At 48.3% G+C, this 16,393-nt stretch overlaps 1 protein-coding gene across 2 annotated transcripts in view; it reads right to left on the bottom strand.

The window, feature by feature from the left end:
- The window catches only part of Scfd2 (sec1 family domain containing 2), a 314,061-nt gene that overhangs the window by 16,850 nt on the left and 280,818 nt on the right, over positions 1–16,393 (bottom strand). For both annotated transcript variants that reach the window (XM_076938659.1, XM_034509376.2), the window contains exons 6-7: positions 15,405–15,550; positions 5,965–6,099 (exon numbers count right to left, since the gene is read on the bottom strand). In XM_076938659.1, coding sequence (XP_076794774.1) covers positions 5,965–6,099; positions 15,405–15,550 — 281 coding nt within the window. The remainder of the gene's footprint in view (positions 1–5,964; positions 6,100–15,404; positions 15,551–16,393) is intronic.

Below are 16,393 nucleotides of genomic sequence, written 5' to 3' on the forward strand. Positions count from 1 at the left end.
CAGGACACACATCAGAGTTGCTTGCCATTTATGGTGTGTCTTTTGGAAATCACATGAGAATAGGAAAGAATGAGATGAAATCCCAGGATTTGGGAAATTTGCATCCACTGCTTAGCCATGTGGAGGCCTCAGTTTCCTCACTGGGTGAAATGGGGATAAGGTAGGACCTATCTACTGATGTTGTTGTGCAGATGGCCAGGAGCGAGGATGAAGTATGCTGGCTGACTGCTCCCTGTGGAGTGTCATTACAACCATGGCTGAGAAGGCTGGACACTGTTCACATCACCTGTGAGTCCATCTGCATCCTGCCTCCTTCCCTCTCAACAGGCACTGGGGCAGCATGGAAGTCCTTCTGTCTAGTTTTGCCTTTCACAAAGTGGTTATTTGAAATGTTATGGCAGCTGGGAGAATACAATTCTCACCCTAACTGCTCCTAGGAGCCTTCGCTCTGAGGTCAGCTGGCTAATAAACAAGAGTTCCAACAATGCCATTTCCCATGCTGACCCAGCAGGGGTCAAAGCTCCCAAGGCAAGGCCATATAGGAGATGATGGCTGAACACAGGAAGAGAGGGGGAAATACTAACACTTACAGGGGTAACTTTCAAGTGCCACAGCTCTTGATTTTTAGGACAGAAATAGAAAATGTACCTGGGGGCGGAGTCAAGTGACAACTAACATCCTAATAGAGTCCATGGTTACCACTGGGTGTCCAAGCTTGTAGGAAGTGCTGAAGTGCAGAGGGCTGGAAACCATGTCCATCCCAGAAGATCTGCTCTGCTCTTCTCTGCTCTTCTCTGCTCTTCTCTTCTCTTCTCTTCTCTTCTCTGCTCTGCTCTGCTCTGCTCTGCTCTGCTCTGCTCTGCTCTTCTCTTCTCTTCTCTTCTTCCTTCCTTCCCTCCCCGCCCCCACTGCTTCCTCTCGCCCTCCTTTGTAAATGGCCACAAAGAAGAGCTACTCAGGACAGAGGGGCAGAGAATGACCCAACAACTCTGGGCTTAGACTCAGCACAGGAGCCCTGGACACCTTAGGAAGTTAAGTTGCATTGCTTTATTAAGAAAAAAAAGAAAAAGAAGAGACAAAGAGACAGAAACTGAACAGCCAGAGATTGCATTAGAAGCTGCTGGTATTGAGGAACAGCAGAACAAAGGGTCAAGGGCTACTCCAGCCAATTTACTGCTCGGTTTCCAGTCTGATGTCTGGCATCTCTTCTCTCTGGCTTTTGGAATAAGCTGGTTTTCCTGGAATATGCTTTTATTGAACTCTGAAAGGCTGGATCTTTTATGCAGATTTACTCACTATTTCAAAGACTCTTTGAAGTTGGCAAAACATTCTGTTATTTCCAAGAGTTATTACCACTGAAATAGGCATAGCGTGGGAGGTCAGTCTGCAATCTTGTTTAGATCCTTTTAAATTTAGAAACTTTACAGTGGCTTAAAAATAGATCACATTTGTGTACTTTCCCCTGCTTTCATCCCTACATCAAGGGTTGCTCAGTCATCCTGACCCACCCCAGACATGAGCCAGAGAAATCCAAGGAGTCTGCTGGACTATAACAAAAAGCTTCTCTCCATGAGTCTTGGGAGGATACTAGGAGTATACGGAGCTGCTCCTTATCCTACAGAGTAGGTTCCAGTGAGCAGTAAGTAGTCTATGTGTTCATGTGTGTACCAAACAGATCTTGAGTATAAATGGTTTCCAGTGGTGCTCCTGAGGATGCCTTGTGACCCCACTTAGGGGATATGTTGTTGGGGAACAATCATAAGACTCAGGTCCTGAGGCTGTAGGAGGCTGTAAGCTCAGACTGCACACCACCAAATGGTCAGAAAAGATTGTCTTCATTATATACCGTTGTCTCCCAGTAGGGCTAAGAATGTGCCAGCATTCCCATGTGACACTCAGGATGACCCTTTGATAGGACCTCACCTTCATGAACACTCAGGATGACCCTCTCACAGACCCTCACCTTCATGAACACTCAGGATGAGCCTCTCACTGACCCTCACCTTCATGAACACTCAGGATGACCCTCTCATGGACCCTCACCTTCATGAACACTCAGGATGACCCTCTCACGGACGCTCACCTTCATGAACACTCAGGATGATCCTCTCACGGACCCTCACCTTCATGAACACTCAGGATGAGCCTCTCACGGACGTTCACCTTCATGAACACTCAGGATGATCCTCTCACGGACCCTCACCTTCATGAACACTCAGGATGAGCCTCTCACGGACCCTCACCTTCATGAACACTCAGGATGACCCTCTCACGGACCCTCGCCTTCATGAACACTTAGGATGACCCTCTCACGGAGCCTCACCTTCATGAACATTGAGGATGACCCTCTCACGGAGCCTCACCTTCATGAACACTCAGGATGAGCCTCTCATGGACCCTCGCCTTCATGAACACTCAGGATGAGCCTGTCACGGACCCTCACCTTCATGAACACTCAGGATGATCCTCTCACGGACCCTCGCCTTCATGAACACTCAGGATGACCCTCTCACGGACCCTCACCTTCATGAACACTCAGGATGACCCTCTCACAGACGCTCACCTACATGAACACTCAGGATGACCCTCTCACGGAGCCTCACCTTCATGAACACTCAGGATGACCCTCTCATGGACCCTCGCCTTCATGAACACTCAGGATGAGCCTCTCATGGACCCTCACCTTCATGAACACTCAGGATGACCCTCTCACGGACCCTCACCTTCATGAACACTCAGGATGACCCTCTCACGGACCCTCACCTTCATGAACACTCAGGATGACCCTCTCACAGACGCTCACCTACATGAACACTCAGGATGACCCTCTCACGGAGCCTCACCTTCATGAACACTCAGGATGACCCTCTCATGGACCCTCGCCTTCATGAACACTCAGGATGAGCCTCTCACGGACCCTCGCCTTCATGAACACTCAGGATGACCCTCTCATGGACCCTCACCTTCATGAACACTCAGGATGACCCTCTCATGGACCCTCGCCTTCATGAACACTCAGGATGACCCTCTCACGGACCCTCACCTTCATGAACACTCAGGATGAGCCTCTCACGGAGCCTCACCTTCATGAACACTCAGGATGAGCCTCTCACGGAGCCTCACCTTCATGAACACTCAGGATGAGCCTCTCACGGAGCCTCACCTTCATGAACACTCAGGATGAGCCTCTCATGGACCCTCACCTTCATGAACACTCAGGATGAGCCTCTCATGGACCCTCGCCTTCATGAACACTCAGGATGAGCCTCTCACGGACCCTCGCCTTCATGAACACTCAGAATGACCCTCTCACGGAGCCTCACCTTCATGAACACTCAGGATGACCCTCTCATGGACCCTCGCCTTCATGAACACTCAGGATGACCCTCTCACAGACCCTCACCTTCATGAACACTCAGGATGACCCTCTCACAGACGCTCACCTTCATGAACACTCAGGATGAGCCTCTCACGGAGCCTCACCTTCATGAACACTCAGGGTGAGCCTCTCACGGAGCCTCACCTTCATGAACACTCAGGATGAGCCTCTCACGGACCCTCGCCTTCATGAACACTCAGGATGACCCTCTCATGGACCCTCACCTTCATGAACACTCAGGATGACCCTCTCACGGACCCTCACCTTCATGAACACTCAGGATGAGCCTCTCATGGACCCTCACCTTCATGAACACTCAGGATGACCCTCTCACGGACCCTCGCCTTCATGAACACTCAGGATGAGCCTCTCATGGACCCTCGCCTTCATGAACACTCAGGATGAGCCTCTTACGGAGCCTCACCTTCATGAACACTCAGGATGAGCCTCTCATGGACCCTCGCCTTCATGAACACTCAGGATGAGCCTCTCACGGAGCCTCACCTTCATAAACACTCAGGATGAGCCTCTCACGGACCCTCACCTTCATGAACACTCAGGATGAGCCTCTCACGGACTCACACCTTCATGAACACTCAGGATGACCCTCTCATGGACCCTCACCTTCATGAACACTCAGGATGACCCTCTCACGGACCCTCACCTTCATGAACACTCAGGATGAGCCTCTCACGGAGCCTCACCTTCATGAACACTCAGGATGAGCCTCTCATGGACCCTCACCTTCATGAACACTCAGGATGAGCCTCTCATGGACCCTCGCCTTCATGAACACTCAGGATGACCCTCTCATGGACCCTCACCTTCATGAACACTCAGGATGAGCCTCTCAGGTACCCTCACCTTCATGAACACTCAGGATGACCCTCTCATGGACCCTCACCTTCATGAACACTCAGGATGACCCTCTCACAGACCCTCACCTTCATGAACACTCAGGATGAGCCTCTCACGGAGCCTCACCTTCATGAACACTCAGGATGAGCCTCTCACGGACCCTCACCTTCATGAACACTCAGGATGAGCCTCTCACGGAGCCTCACCTTCATGAACACTCAGGATGAGCCTCTCATGGACCCTCACCTTCATGAACACTCAGGATGAGCCTCTCATGGACCCTCGCCTTCATGAACACTCAGGATGAGCCTCTCACGGACCCTCACCTTCATGAACACTCAGGATGACCCTCTCACAGACGCTCATCTTCATGAACACTCAGGATGAGCCTCTCATGGACCCTCACCTTCATGAACACTCAGGATGACCCTCTCACGGACCCTCGCCTTCATGAACACTCAGGATGAGCCTCTCATGGACCCTCGCCTTCATGAACACTCAGGATGAGCCTCTTACGGAGCCTCACCTTCATGAACACTCAGGATGAGCCTCTCATGGACCCTCGCCTTCATGAACACTCAGGATGAGCCTCTCACGGAGCCTCACCTTCATAAACACTCAGGATGAGCCTCTCACGGACCCTCACCTTCATGAACACTCAGGATGAGCCTCTCACGGACTCACACCTTCATGAACACTCAGGATGACCCTCTCATGGACCCTCACCTTCATGAACACTCAGGATGACCCTCTCACGGACCCTCACCTTCATGAACACTCAGGATGAGCCTCTCACGGAGCCTCACCTTCATGAACACTCAGGATGAGCCTCTCATGGACCCTCACCTTCATGAACACTCAGGATGAGCCTCTCATGGACCCTCGCCTTCATGAAACACTCAGGATGACCCTCTCATGGACCCTCACCTTCATGAACACTCAGGATGAGCCTCTCAGGTACCCTCACCTTCATGAACACTCAGGATGACCCTCTCATGGACCCTCACCTTCATGAACACTCAGGATGACCCTCTCACGGACCCTCACCTTCATGAACACTCAGGATGAGCCTCTCACGGAGCCTCACCTTCATGAACACTCAGGATGAGCCTCTCACGGACCCTCACCTTCATGAACACTCAGGATGAGCCTCTCACGGAGCCTCACCTTCATGAACACTCAGGATGAGCCTCTCATGGACCCTCACCTTCATGAACACTCAGGATGAGCCTCTCATGGACCCTCGCCTTCATGAACACTCAGGATGAGCCTCTCACGGACCCTCACCTTCATGAACACTCAGGATGACCCTCTCACAGACGCTCATCTTCATGAACACTCAGGATGACCCTCTCATGGACCCTCGCCTTCATGAACACTCAGGATGAGCCTCTCACAGACGCTCACCTTCATGAACACTCAGGATGAGCCTCTCACAGACGCTCACCTTCATGAACACTCAGGATGAGCCTCTCACGGACGCTCACCTTCATGAACACTCAGGATGACCCTCTCATGGACCCTCACCTTCATGAACACTCAGGATGACCCTCTCACAGACACTCACCTTCATGAACACTCAGGATGACCCTCTCACGGACCCTCACCTTCATGAACACTCAGGATGACCCTCTCACAGACCCTCACCTTCATGAACACTCAGGATGACCCTCTCACGGACCCTCGCCTTCATGAACACTCAGGATGACCCTCTCACAGACCCTCACCTTCATGAACATGCTGAATCCAGTTTTAAGGAGATCAGTGAGGCCTGAAGACATGTGTTCAATGTCAGTGGGATCTGGCTTCTCAGGACTAAATGCTTCTTCCACAACCTGCTTCAGCAGTGGCTTGTAGGACGCCTGCAAAGACAGAACACTGTACCATGAGTAAAGGCGATGCTTGCTGTGTCTGGAGACAGTTTTATCGACATCCAAGGACGTGGAGCAACTTTAGTTTGATACTGAGCAATGGCTATTATTTTGTATGTGCAAGATTATGGCAAAGACTAGAATATGAAAAATAACTTCAAAATAAATAGTCTTGAGACTTTAAAATTATTTGTATTCATTTTTTGAGAATTTCATACAAGGTATTTTGATATTTACCCCAAATGCTCCCCTTAACTTCTTTCACATCTGCTCCAAACTCCCTACTTCTCTCTCCTTTTTAAAAGGAGACTTTTTAGTCCTTGAAAAGGATACTTTGTATCTTTTAAACACTGTTTAACATCACACGGATTCCAGCTTGGACTCATTCAATGCCTCACTACTTTCTGCTCCGACCAAATGTCCCACCCCAGAGCCATGGTTACAGTAGGACCAAATGCTCAATCTAGATTTAAAGGGACAGCTTTATGTAGGAAGGATGGGAGGAAACAAAGTCTTGTTGTTTGATATAAACAAGAAGATGGTCTCTAAACATTCTAAGACTCATCCCGGCCACTAGGAATGTGTTTATTTGCAATGACTGTCAACATCCAAGCTCATCCCTCCTCCCCCACAGAGCTCAGCTCCATGTGTAACTATGTCAGAAAAGGAAGTTAAGATGACAAAAGGAATGTGACCCAGGTGGGAACTGGGTGATGTTACATTACGACACCTCTGCTTTGATGGATGGTGCTCTGAGCACTTTCTTTTCTGTGACCTAAATGCCCTGCAGGCCCATATTTAGGTGTGTGTGGAGGCGGCTGTCTTACTGACCTCTTTCCTGAGTTCTTGCTGGAAAGTCCTTCCTGAGTCTTCTTTGGCCACAGACTAGGCCACCTTCCTCCCAGACTCACTGCTATCTCTGCTGCCCCAAACTCATCTGACGGCGCATGTCGGGTGTTCAGTGCAAAGGCACACATGGTGGTGTCTCCCCTACCCACACTGTCTGGTCCATATCACTCTGGAAAAGCCACATTCTAGCAGGGCACTGCTGAGAGGCAGCTCATCTTGAGCTCTGTGTAGCAAACACAAGGTGCTGGAGCCATGGTTACAGAGATGTCGGTGTGCTGACCTTATCTCTAGCTTGGTTTTGATATTCTTAGAGGAACCCTAAGTTATTTTCCCATATTCTAAGTCCCTGAAACTATTTCAGAAATGCAGCAGTGTATAGAAGATCAACATTACGTCTCTCCATACATCTGGGAGGGCCATGTTTGCTCAGTGGAGGATCCCAATGTCTTGATGTACAGGGGGAAACTTCATGATTAATGGTCATGCTGGGTGAGTGCTGGGTAGGAACACTGATAAGGTACACACAAAGCTACTGGCCAACCTTGCTTATAACTGGAGGAAATCAGAGTAAGTTACATCAGGATGGCTTTCTTTTAAAGGTTTCTTTTATTTATGTACATCTGCCTTCAGGGGCCTGCGTGGGGTGTATGTGTGTTCTTGGAGTTACAGGCACCTTGTGAGTCACCTGACCAAGATTTTTAAAGACTCAAACTGAGAAAACAAACTAAAACTTTCTGAAAACATACACATTTGACTTTGCCATGGGGTACCTGGCACTCTTAGGCTGGTTGGAGAGGAAACTGTCTTAATCAACGCAGAGTGTAATTTGGTAGTACTTACCCAAGCTCAAACTGCATCTGACAGGGCAATTCCATTCCTAGCAGTTTATTTTTGGTTATGTTCATGCATGGAAATCCATTCAGAAAGAGCTACTTATTATTTGAAGTAAGAAAAGATTAGACACTACTGTCTTAGTTGCTGTCTCATTACTGTGAAGAGACACCATGACCATGATAACTCTTATAAAAAGGCGTTTAATTGGGACTGCGTACAGTTTCAGAGGTTTAGTTCAGTATTATGGTAGACAGCATGGTAGCATGCAAGCCGACTTGGTAGCTGGGTCTACAAGCAGCACGAAGACAGAGGGGGAGGGAGAAGGGGAGGAGAGGGGAGGGGAGGGGAGGGGAGGGGAGGGGAGGGGAGGGGAGGGGAGGGGAGGGGAGGAGAGGAGAGGGGAGGAGAGGAGAGGAGGAGAGGAGAGGGACAAGATGAGACACACTGGTTCTGGAGAGGGCACTCCAAACCCTGAAACCCACCTCCTGAGACACTTCCTCCAACAAGGGCACAGCTCCTAATGTCAGTAGGGAGTGTGTCACTGCTCCTAATGTCAGTAGGCAGTGTGGCACTGCTCCTTAGGGAGGGAGCATTGAGATCTACGAGCCTGTGCTGTCACTCCTACCCAAACCACCACAAACACTGGAGTGCCCAAGGCAGGAAGCTGCTCAGTAAGAAACATCAATAGGGAAGAATGTTGGGAATGTGACAAGGGAGGGTCTGTGGTGACAGGGCTAAAATCAGGGTGCAGCCTGGCATGTGCGTGAACAGTGTGAGGTGAGAAATGTGTGTGACGGGCTGGCCATTATAGAAAGTGTCTCTGGAGTAAGCAGCTTTGGCTGTCATGGAACTTTGTACTTTGTGAGAAAGCATGCACTTCTCAGGGAAGGAACAGCAGAAGGTGACAGACAGGTGGGGCTTCTCTGGAGTGCCACCACATCTTTCTTAGGGTCACACAGAGTTACAGGGTAGAGCAGCTGTGCAGGCTGCTTCAGTATTAAGCAGGTCCCCACTTTTGTCATTTATGCTCCAACTCCTAGGAGCTCCCGGGATAGGGTGTGGTCTGTGTTTGGCAATCTCCTCACTCAGACCTCACAGTGAGTAAGTTCAGTCTCCCCAGGGTGTTGCAGCTGGGTACTGGAGACAGCAGCCTCACCTGAGGACAGGTCAAAAAGAGATGGGACAGGATGTGCAGAAAGATGTTACGGCCCTGCATGAGAATGTACCGCTTCCACCAATAACTTACCAATCAGGGTTGGTCAGGGCCCGGTTACCTGCAAGGGATCCTAGACCGTGTGCTCTTGCTTGTTCTCAGGAGGTAAAGGAAGTAGGGTTCAAGGACACACTGAGCATTGAGATGAAGCAGCAGTAACTTCACTCTTTCCTCACTTGCCTATGTGGGCAGAGGGTTATTAAACCCTTTGTGCCCTCTGCATAGGAATTTGACTTTTACTTAACTTTCCAGCTCTGTTTCCCTGGCAACCTGATAAAGAAAGAATGTCAAATTAGGAGACAGGCAAGACTACTAATGGCAGAAATGACCCTGCATGGTGCACTAGACTGGGAGAACTACAAATATTTGATAGACAGCTAGAGCTTTGGGCTTCTCCAAGTCTGACAATTCTTGAATAATAATTGGGAGTGTCCCTTTGAGGACTGCTGAGGCTGTAGAGTTATGGCTGAGAAAACAGCCCCTACAGGGTATGAGGTTTCCAAGCCAAGGGAAACCTCAGTACCGAGTCAAACAGCTCCCAGATAGATCACTGTGTGGACGGCGCCATGCCTCATGGAGCTCACAAGGGCGGTCCCAGGGAAGTGAAGTGGCCGCTGCTCCACTGACTGCATTCTGGTTCTGGGCAGGCTGGCAACACAGAGCTAGCCTTGATGCTAGGCCCAGAATGCACAGCACCCATGTTATGACTAGGGTCCTATGAAGATGCCACCATTTAAAAAAATATCAGATGTAAAAAAGTACATTGAGTTAGAATAATGTTTGGTATCTGAGTATATCTGCATTTATACCAATTGGGGAATAAAAACTAAAGATAATAAAAAATTTAAAAATGAGTATCTATAATAAAATATAAATATATAAAAATAAATATAAATGTAATAAAAATGATTATAAAAAATTTTGAATCAGTTTTCCCCAATGGATTTTTCCTCTCCCAGCAAGCATTGATTGCAAATAGCTTTTTGGTTACGGATGGGACTTCCTGTCCACTGCAGTATGTTTTCAAGAACAAATGGGGCCTAAAAATATCATACTCAAAGAAACTATGAAAAACAAAATACCTGTGTGTATCTCTTATAAGTTCTGTGTAGAGATAAGGTGTGGCTGTGTCTGCAAGCCTGAGCTGAGCTCCTGAGGAAGGGACCAGGTGCACAGGGATTTCTGACATTAATTAGGTATCTGCTACCAAGGAGACCTGACCTGGCTGGTCAGCTCCATCCCATCAAGGGGGACTTTGCTCTGCTGGCTGGTGCATGGAGCCAGAAGCCCTGGGTCCTGCTTCTTTCTACTCAAGGTTCCATGCACTGACATCCTAGGAAAACTGGGCTCACAGAGGGTGTCCAGCTTGCTTCAATGCAACATCGCATTGGGAAACATCAGTTTGAAATGCTGGTAGCTTTATGTCAATCCTATGCCTCGTTTGTTTGTTTGTTTATTTATTTATTTATTTATTTTGTGATACTAGGATATTTTTCTCCTTTTATCTCCTTATAGGAAATTGTTTGCTTGAAGATTAAAAAGTGTTTTGATTTATCTCTTAATCTATCCATCCATCCATCTTTCCTTCTATTCAGAAGCAAACTGTTCCTTAAAACACTGAATGAAATCTTTTAAATGTCAATATGAAGAAATGGCTTCTAAAGCATTTCCTGGAAATCACACCACAGTCAGAATTGTCTTTGGGACAATATTAAGCTTTCTGGTCCTCAGTTTAGTTCTTCCCTGTGCTATTTTTTCCTCCCCAAAAGGTAGTTAGCAGGTCTGGGGGTAAGTAGTTATTAATACAATTAGGAGGGAGAACAGAGGTTGACTTAGAATATGGAGCTGTTGACCCGCGTAGGGAGTGCTGACAAAGGATATGGGGCCCAGAGACTGCTCAGAGAGCCTTGTTTCCCCAGGCATGAGATGAATTGAGCCCCCTTGGGCACAGAGGTTCTAGACACTCTTGTTCAGCCACCAGGGGCATAGAAGAAAGCTCACATCTAGGCTTCATTGGCTCCATGGCCTCTGTCTTAGAGACTTATGCAGCAACAACTGTCATCATTTTGGAGGCAGATGACACTTGACTGGAAAGGCCTGTGAGCTCCTTGCCCCTGAGACTGCTAATGTTCTGATGCTGCAGCTGAGGCATGCAGCACATCAGACATGGTGCCATGGGGGGAGGGGGAGGAGCCTGGGAAAGATACAATAAGAAATGGGAGGGTACGAAGACCCGGGCCCAGGCACCTGGGCAGCTTCTGGTCTACAGGGACAACCCCTAAACCCCAACTTATGACACAAGCAAATGTTAGCATTGAATTTCCTGAAGAGTCATGGCCATGTTCACAGCAAGCTGATATTAGAGTCTATGATATAGAGCCAGTGTACTCTTTAGGCACCAGATGGAGAGTGCCATAGGCCCATGTTACTTTTAGGAGCCCATGAAAAAGGTCTTAGTCTTATTTGGTAACAAGAGGAAAACCACGCTTCAGCTCAGAGTAATGTTTTGACCTCAAGATATCGCTTTTCTGGTGGCTCTTTTCTTCTCCCTCCCCCCCCCCCATGTTGTTACAAGTCCCCACACAGTAAGTCTGCGGCTATCACAAGAATTGGACTGGTATTAATTCTCTATTAGAGGAGGAACTGGCCACAAAGAGGTAAAGTGACTTGCCCAACCACACATAGTAAGAGGCATGGCTGGGTTGTGGTCCCAGGTTCTAACATCTACCAAGCTGCCTGTCTGTCCACCCAGAATGGGCAAGCGCAAGGAATACCGTGAGCAGGAGAGGCTGCTTCCGGTCACATGCTATGCTCTTCCAGTCAGGAGCCTCCCTGTCCCTTAGCAACAGCCTCCTTATCCCCATCCTCCATACTGTCCTGACTAGATCAGTCCTGGCTCCTCGGGACTCCTGGATGTCCAGTCCAGATCTCACTCCTCTGCTTCTTCCAGAGCTTTGATCACTTCTTTAACAAATCATGTTCACCTTCAGATGAGTGGAGTGAGCCTGCACTTCACACATGAGCCACTGCTGAGCTAAGGAAAGCACACAAAGATGAAGTAAGACGTGCCTCCAATGCCAGCCGGGAAATGAGTGACTTACAGAGTTAGCATGTATGTGTCTGACCAGGGGAGAAGGCACGAGGGAAGAGCCTGGTGTTGCAAGACCTCTAGACCCAGTGCAGAGAGACAGGAGAACAGTGCAGGGCAGATGGAAACAGGAACCCAGGCAAGACCAGTGTTTGTCCTGTGGAAGGTATGTTGAGACATCTCAACTAGATTCAGTGTTGTGATAACACGTTCCTGGTGTGTTGCAAGAAATATTTTAAAAGTGGCACTGACTTATAAATTCCAAGCCTCTAGAGTGTTGATTTTACCGGGTTACTGGGATTTGGGACCACTGACCACAGGGGTAGATGGATGGAAATGTGAGCAGAACCCATGGTGAGAGAACCGCAATCAGTCGCTGCTGGGGCTAGCCTAGAGGTGGCGAGACCGCCAGAGCAGAGAGTAGCTGGGGATAGGATGAGATGATCCCACTTTTTAAATATTTCCTGCAACACTGGTGGAAAGCACACATTTTTCTTGAAGCTACGGGACCAAATACCAAATTGTTAGAAGTGACAGGCAGACTCTGCCTAGTGTGCTACAGTTTCCTGCTGCTGTGCAGACCTCTTGAGGGAAGCCAGCCTACAGGGGAAAGCTTCAGTTTGGGACATGGCTTCTGAGGGCTGTGGCTAGTCTCCAGCTTGTGGTGAAGTGGATCATTATGACAGGTATGTGTGGTGGAAGAGACACTGAGTTTCTGGTGTCCAGAAAGTGGGAATGGGGTGGGTACATTGAACTACTTCCTTCAGTGAGGCCTCTCCTCCTAAAGTTCTCTCAGTGGTACCATCAGCAGAGGATGAGTCTACAGCACATCTGGGGACATGAATGTCCAAACCATAAGCCCTGCCAAGTCCTAGCTTCAGAGCCAGTACGGCGTGCCTCAGTCTCTGGTCTATCCCCATACTCTCTCACTTATGCTCTCTCTGTGTTCAGATACAGTCTCTGACCTGAAGAAGCCACACATGCTTAATGGGTACCTCCTATGCACAGCCCGTGCCTGTGGACCCCAAGGGTGTGACAGCAGACAACTTGTGCCTGTGAAGCCCAAGTGTTCACAGCAGACAAACCACATCAGAATCCCTTGCCCTCACCGGACTCACAGTTGTAACTTTAAAATTCTTTAAATTAACAATAGCTTGGAAAACCCAAAACCAGCGAAGTGATCCACAGTCCTGTGGATGTGTGCTCCCAGCAAACAGAACCTCAGAGAAGTGAAGTGACTTGTCGAGTGTCCCACAGTAGGACACAGTGCCCTTTCTTGTCCTCCAGTCCCTCCCTACCTCCCACACATCTGTTTATTACATTTTCCCCAAAATTTTAAACACAAACTTCTATGTGCTTTTTATTTTAAATTCTGCTATATCCTTTAGGAAATCAGAACAGCTTCCTCGAGATCACCATGTTTTGTCTCCCCCAAAGCTGGCACTCCCCATCGAGCGGAGCCCGAGACTGATTCAAAAGCAGCTGTGCACAGCAAGCCTGCCTCTGCTTCACTCCCTTCTCTTTCTGCTGCTGTGGAGCGTTTCCCTACATTTACACTATTCCTAACTTCATCTTCAGTGTGCACTCCACGTCCCTTCCCTCCCCATTTGTCGGTCACCAGCACTGGGGCATTCTGCTGAGTGTGCTGATGTGCCTTACTATGAAAGGAAGCATGTGCAACATGGAAAACTTCACTTCCCGAAAGTCAGGACTGTAGGACAGGCCTGAGGCCTGGAGGGATGACAGCACTGCAGTGGGGAGACAGGGCCCGGGTAGCTCATCAGTGTCCTTATCATGCCTATGATTTACAGCTAACATGTGTTTATGTGAAGCTGGCCAGATCAGTGCCCTGTGATGGTCATAAAGTGGAAAAGACCTCATTAATTTTGTGGTTTATTTTCTCTGCCAACTAGTGCAGCCATTTGCCCTTTGACAGTCTCTGGTTTAAATGTCACACATCACCAGCCCCAGCATGGCTCTGTGACTAGTCTACAACACATACTTAGAAATGCTGATTTTTTTTTTTTTGAAATGATAAGCTTATACATTTGGTGATCAGATTGACTATATTCTGTGGTGGTGCTGGTCTCAGATTTAAAAAATAAAGGATGAGAAACACCACTTTAACATCGAGTGCCAAACTCTCTGGTCTTGATATCTTCATGGGTGATTTTAGATGATTATCAGCACCAATGAGCAATAGTTCCAGAACTTCTCTGAGAATCAAGGTCTATAGCGGCATTTGTGTGGGCTGCAAAGACGCTACCTGCCCATGGCTGGGCATGGCAGATAACTTCCATTTGGGACTCAGGCTGCTGTTTCTCTGGCCTTCTTGCTGTGGGAAGTGAAGGGGAGACTAAGGGCAGGTGTGCTCCTCAGGTGTACAGTAAGAGCACACAGGAGGAAGCAGCCAGGGTCCTGCTGGGTTATCATGGGACATTAGCGTATCTACACACACTGACAGTCATCACCTTGGGATGAGTTCCTTACTCTGCCCCAGCTTCCTACCATGGCATAACAAACTCACCAAGAAGCCTCAGGAGATGAGCAGATTTTACTAGAGGCATCATGGGAAGGGAGAGAAGAGTCCCACAGCCATGCTCAGTGATCTTCCCATCAGAAATACTTGTTCCACTCGTGTTTGCCACCAGGCTCCTTAGTTCTGACTCTACACTGACTACGAGAAACTCCCAGGTCCCACAGCACCAGGTGTCTTGTCCCTTATACTTCCCTTGGGAATTCCTGCATGGTCTCCCACTCGGTATCACAGAACCCCCTCCTTTAATTTTGGGTTGTCATATCTTTCTACTCAAGGTCAGTCAAAGCATTCTCTGTAGGTTCTCACACTGTCCTTAGAAAACTGCAGGGGAATTTTACTAACAGTTGTTTCCCTTGTCACAAACTTCCTTTCTACAGTCTGACAAATACTTGCTTTATCATCACTTATCATGTTGATCAAGTGCTAGAGGAATAAAATTGGGACTATGTCTAGCCAGTCTCTCCCTTGGAATGAATGGCAGCCGGATCCTGAGGAAGCACCTTGCCCTCAGTATAGTCTAGAGCTGAGACAGACCCATGGCTAGAACATGGGTGATTTCCAACCCACTTTTCACCAGCTACATTGTCTGAGGCTCAAATGAACTGAGACACTTTCAGACTTAGTGAAGCCCAAATGCTCCATTAAGAGGGAACTTGGGAGTCCATCCAGACGAATTCCTTACTCTACAGGGGCTGAGGGGAAACTGCCTTGTGTCTGTGGCCTCAATCCTAAAACACAGCAGACAGACAGGTACTGTAGTCACATACACTCACCTGATGGGTATTATTTCCAGGAACATATACAGACTTAAACTGTCTCATGAGATTCCTAGCTCCAGCAATCTCCCGTAGAGCCAAGAAGACATCATTCACAGCACTTTGGGATTTGGGCAATGTCAGGTTAATTGCAGAGTCACAGCCTGAAACAGTCCAGAGATATTTTCATAAGTGAGCAAATCCTTAAAGTAAGTTTTCCTCTTTACTGCGTGAGCTCAATTTAACAGTCTGGAATTCCTTTAACTCTGTTTCCCCTGGCTGTTCACTAACTGGGCTGTTCACATCACCCCTGAGCAATGGGACATGACGAGTGTGAATGCTTCTGACAGAAATGGGACTCAGAATTGCCTGGCACCACAGCCCCTGGCCCCAGTCACTAGCCTGTAGAGGCTTCATGGGGAAACAGGCTCCCTGCAGGCTTTGACCCTCAGATACAGCCCTGGGAAACCAAGAGGGACACAAAGGAGCATGGTTGTGTGTGCTAGGATGGAGCCGTTGTCTGCACTACACTGACAGTTTCCAGAAGGTCTGATGGCCAGAGGAAGGGAGATGACAGAGCCACACCAGCTGGGATGGGCAGGTTCGAAGTGGTTCACTGTGCTAAACAAGGTGCCAGGACCATTAAAAGGGAAGCAGCTTAAGCTGATAATAATAATAATAATAATAATAATAATAATAATAATAATAATAGTGTCAATCACTGATTGACTGCTTTTCTTCTCTTCCATTCAGAAGAGAAATAATTGAGGATTAGACAGAGGGTCATAAAATACAGACATACTGAGAACATTCATCCTCAATTCTTAGATACACCTCGAATGTCAACTCTTTACCTCTCATGTGACCCCTCTGAGGTCCCAGGTACAATCTCTCTCTGTAGAGCATGAGCACACTGACAGGCAGGTTTAGGTACTCCTGTGAGTAGGCACTGCCATGGTCTCACCATGTCTATGCAGTCATGCAGGCCTCACCTGCAGGGGTGGTAG

This window comes from Arvicanthis niloticus, chromosome 7 (genome assembly GCF_011762505.2).
Source record: "Arvicanthis niloticus isolate mArvNil1 chromosome 7, mArvNil1.pat.X, whole genome shotgun sequence".
Classification (NCBI taxonomy): domain Eukaryota; kingdom Metazoa; phylum Chordata; class Mammalia; order Rodentia; family Muridae; genus Arvicanthis; species Arvicanthis niloticus.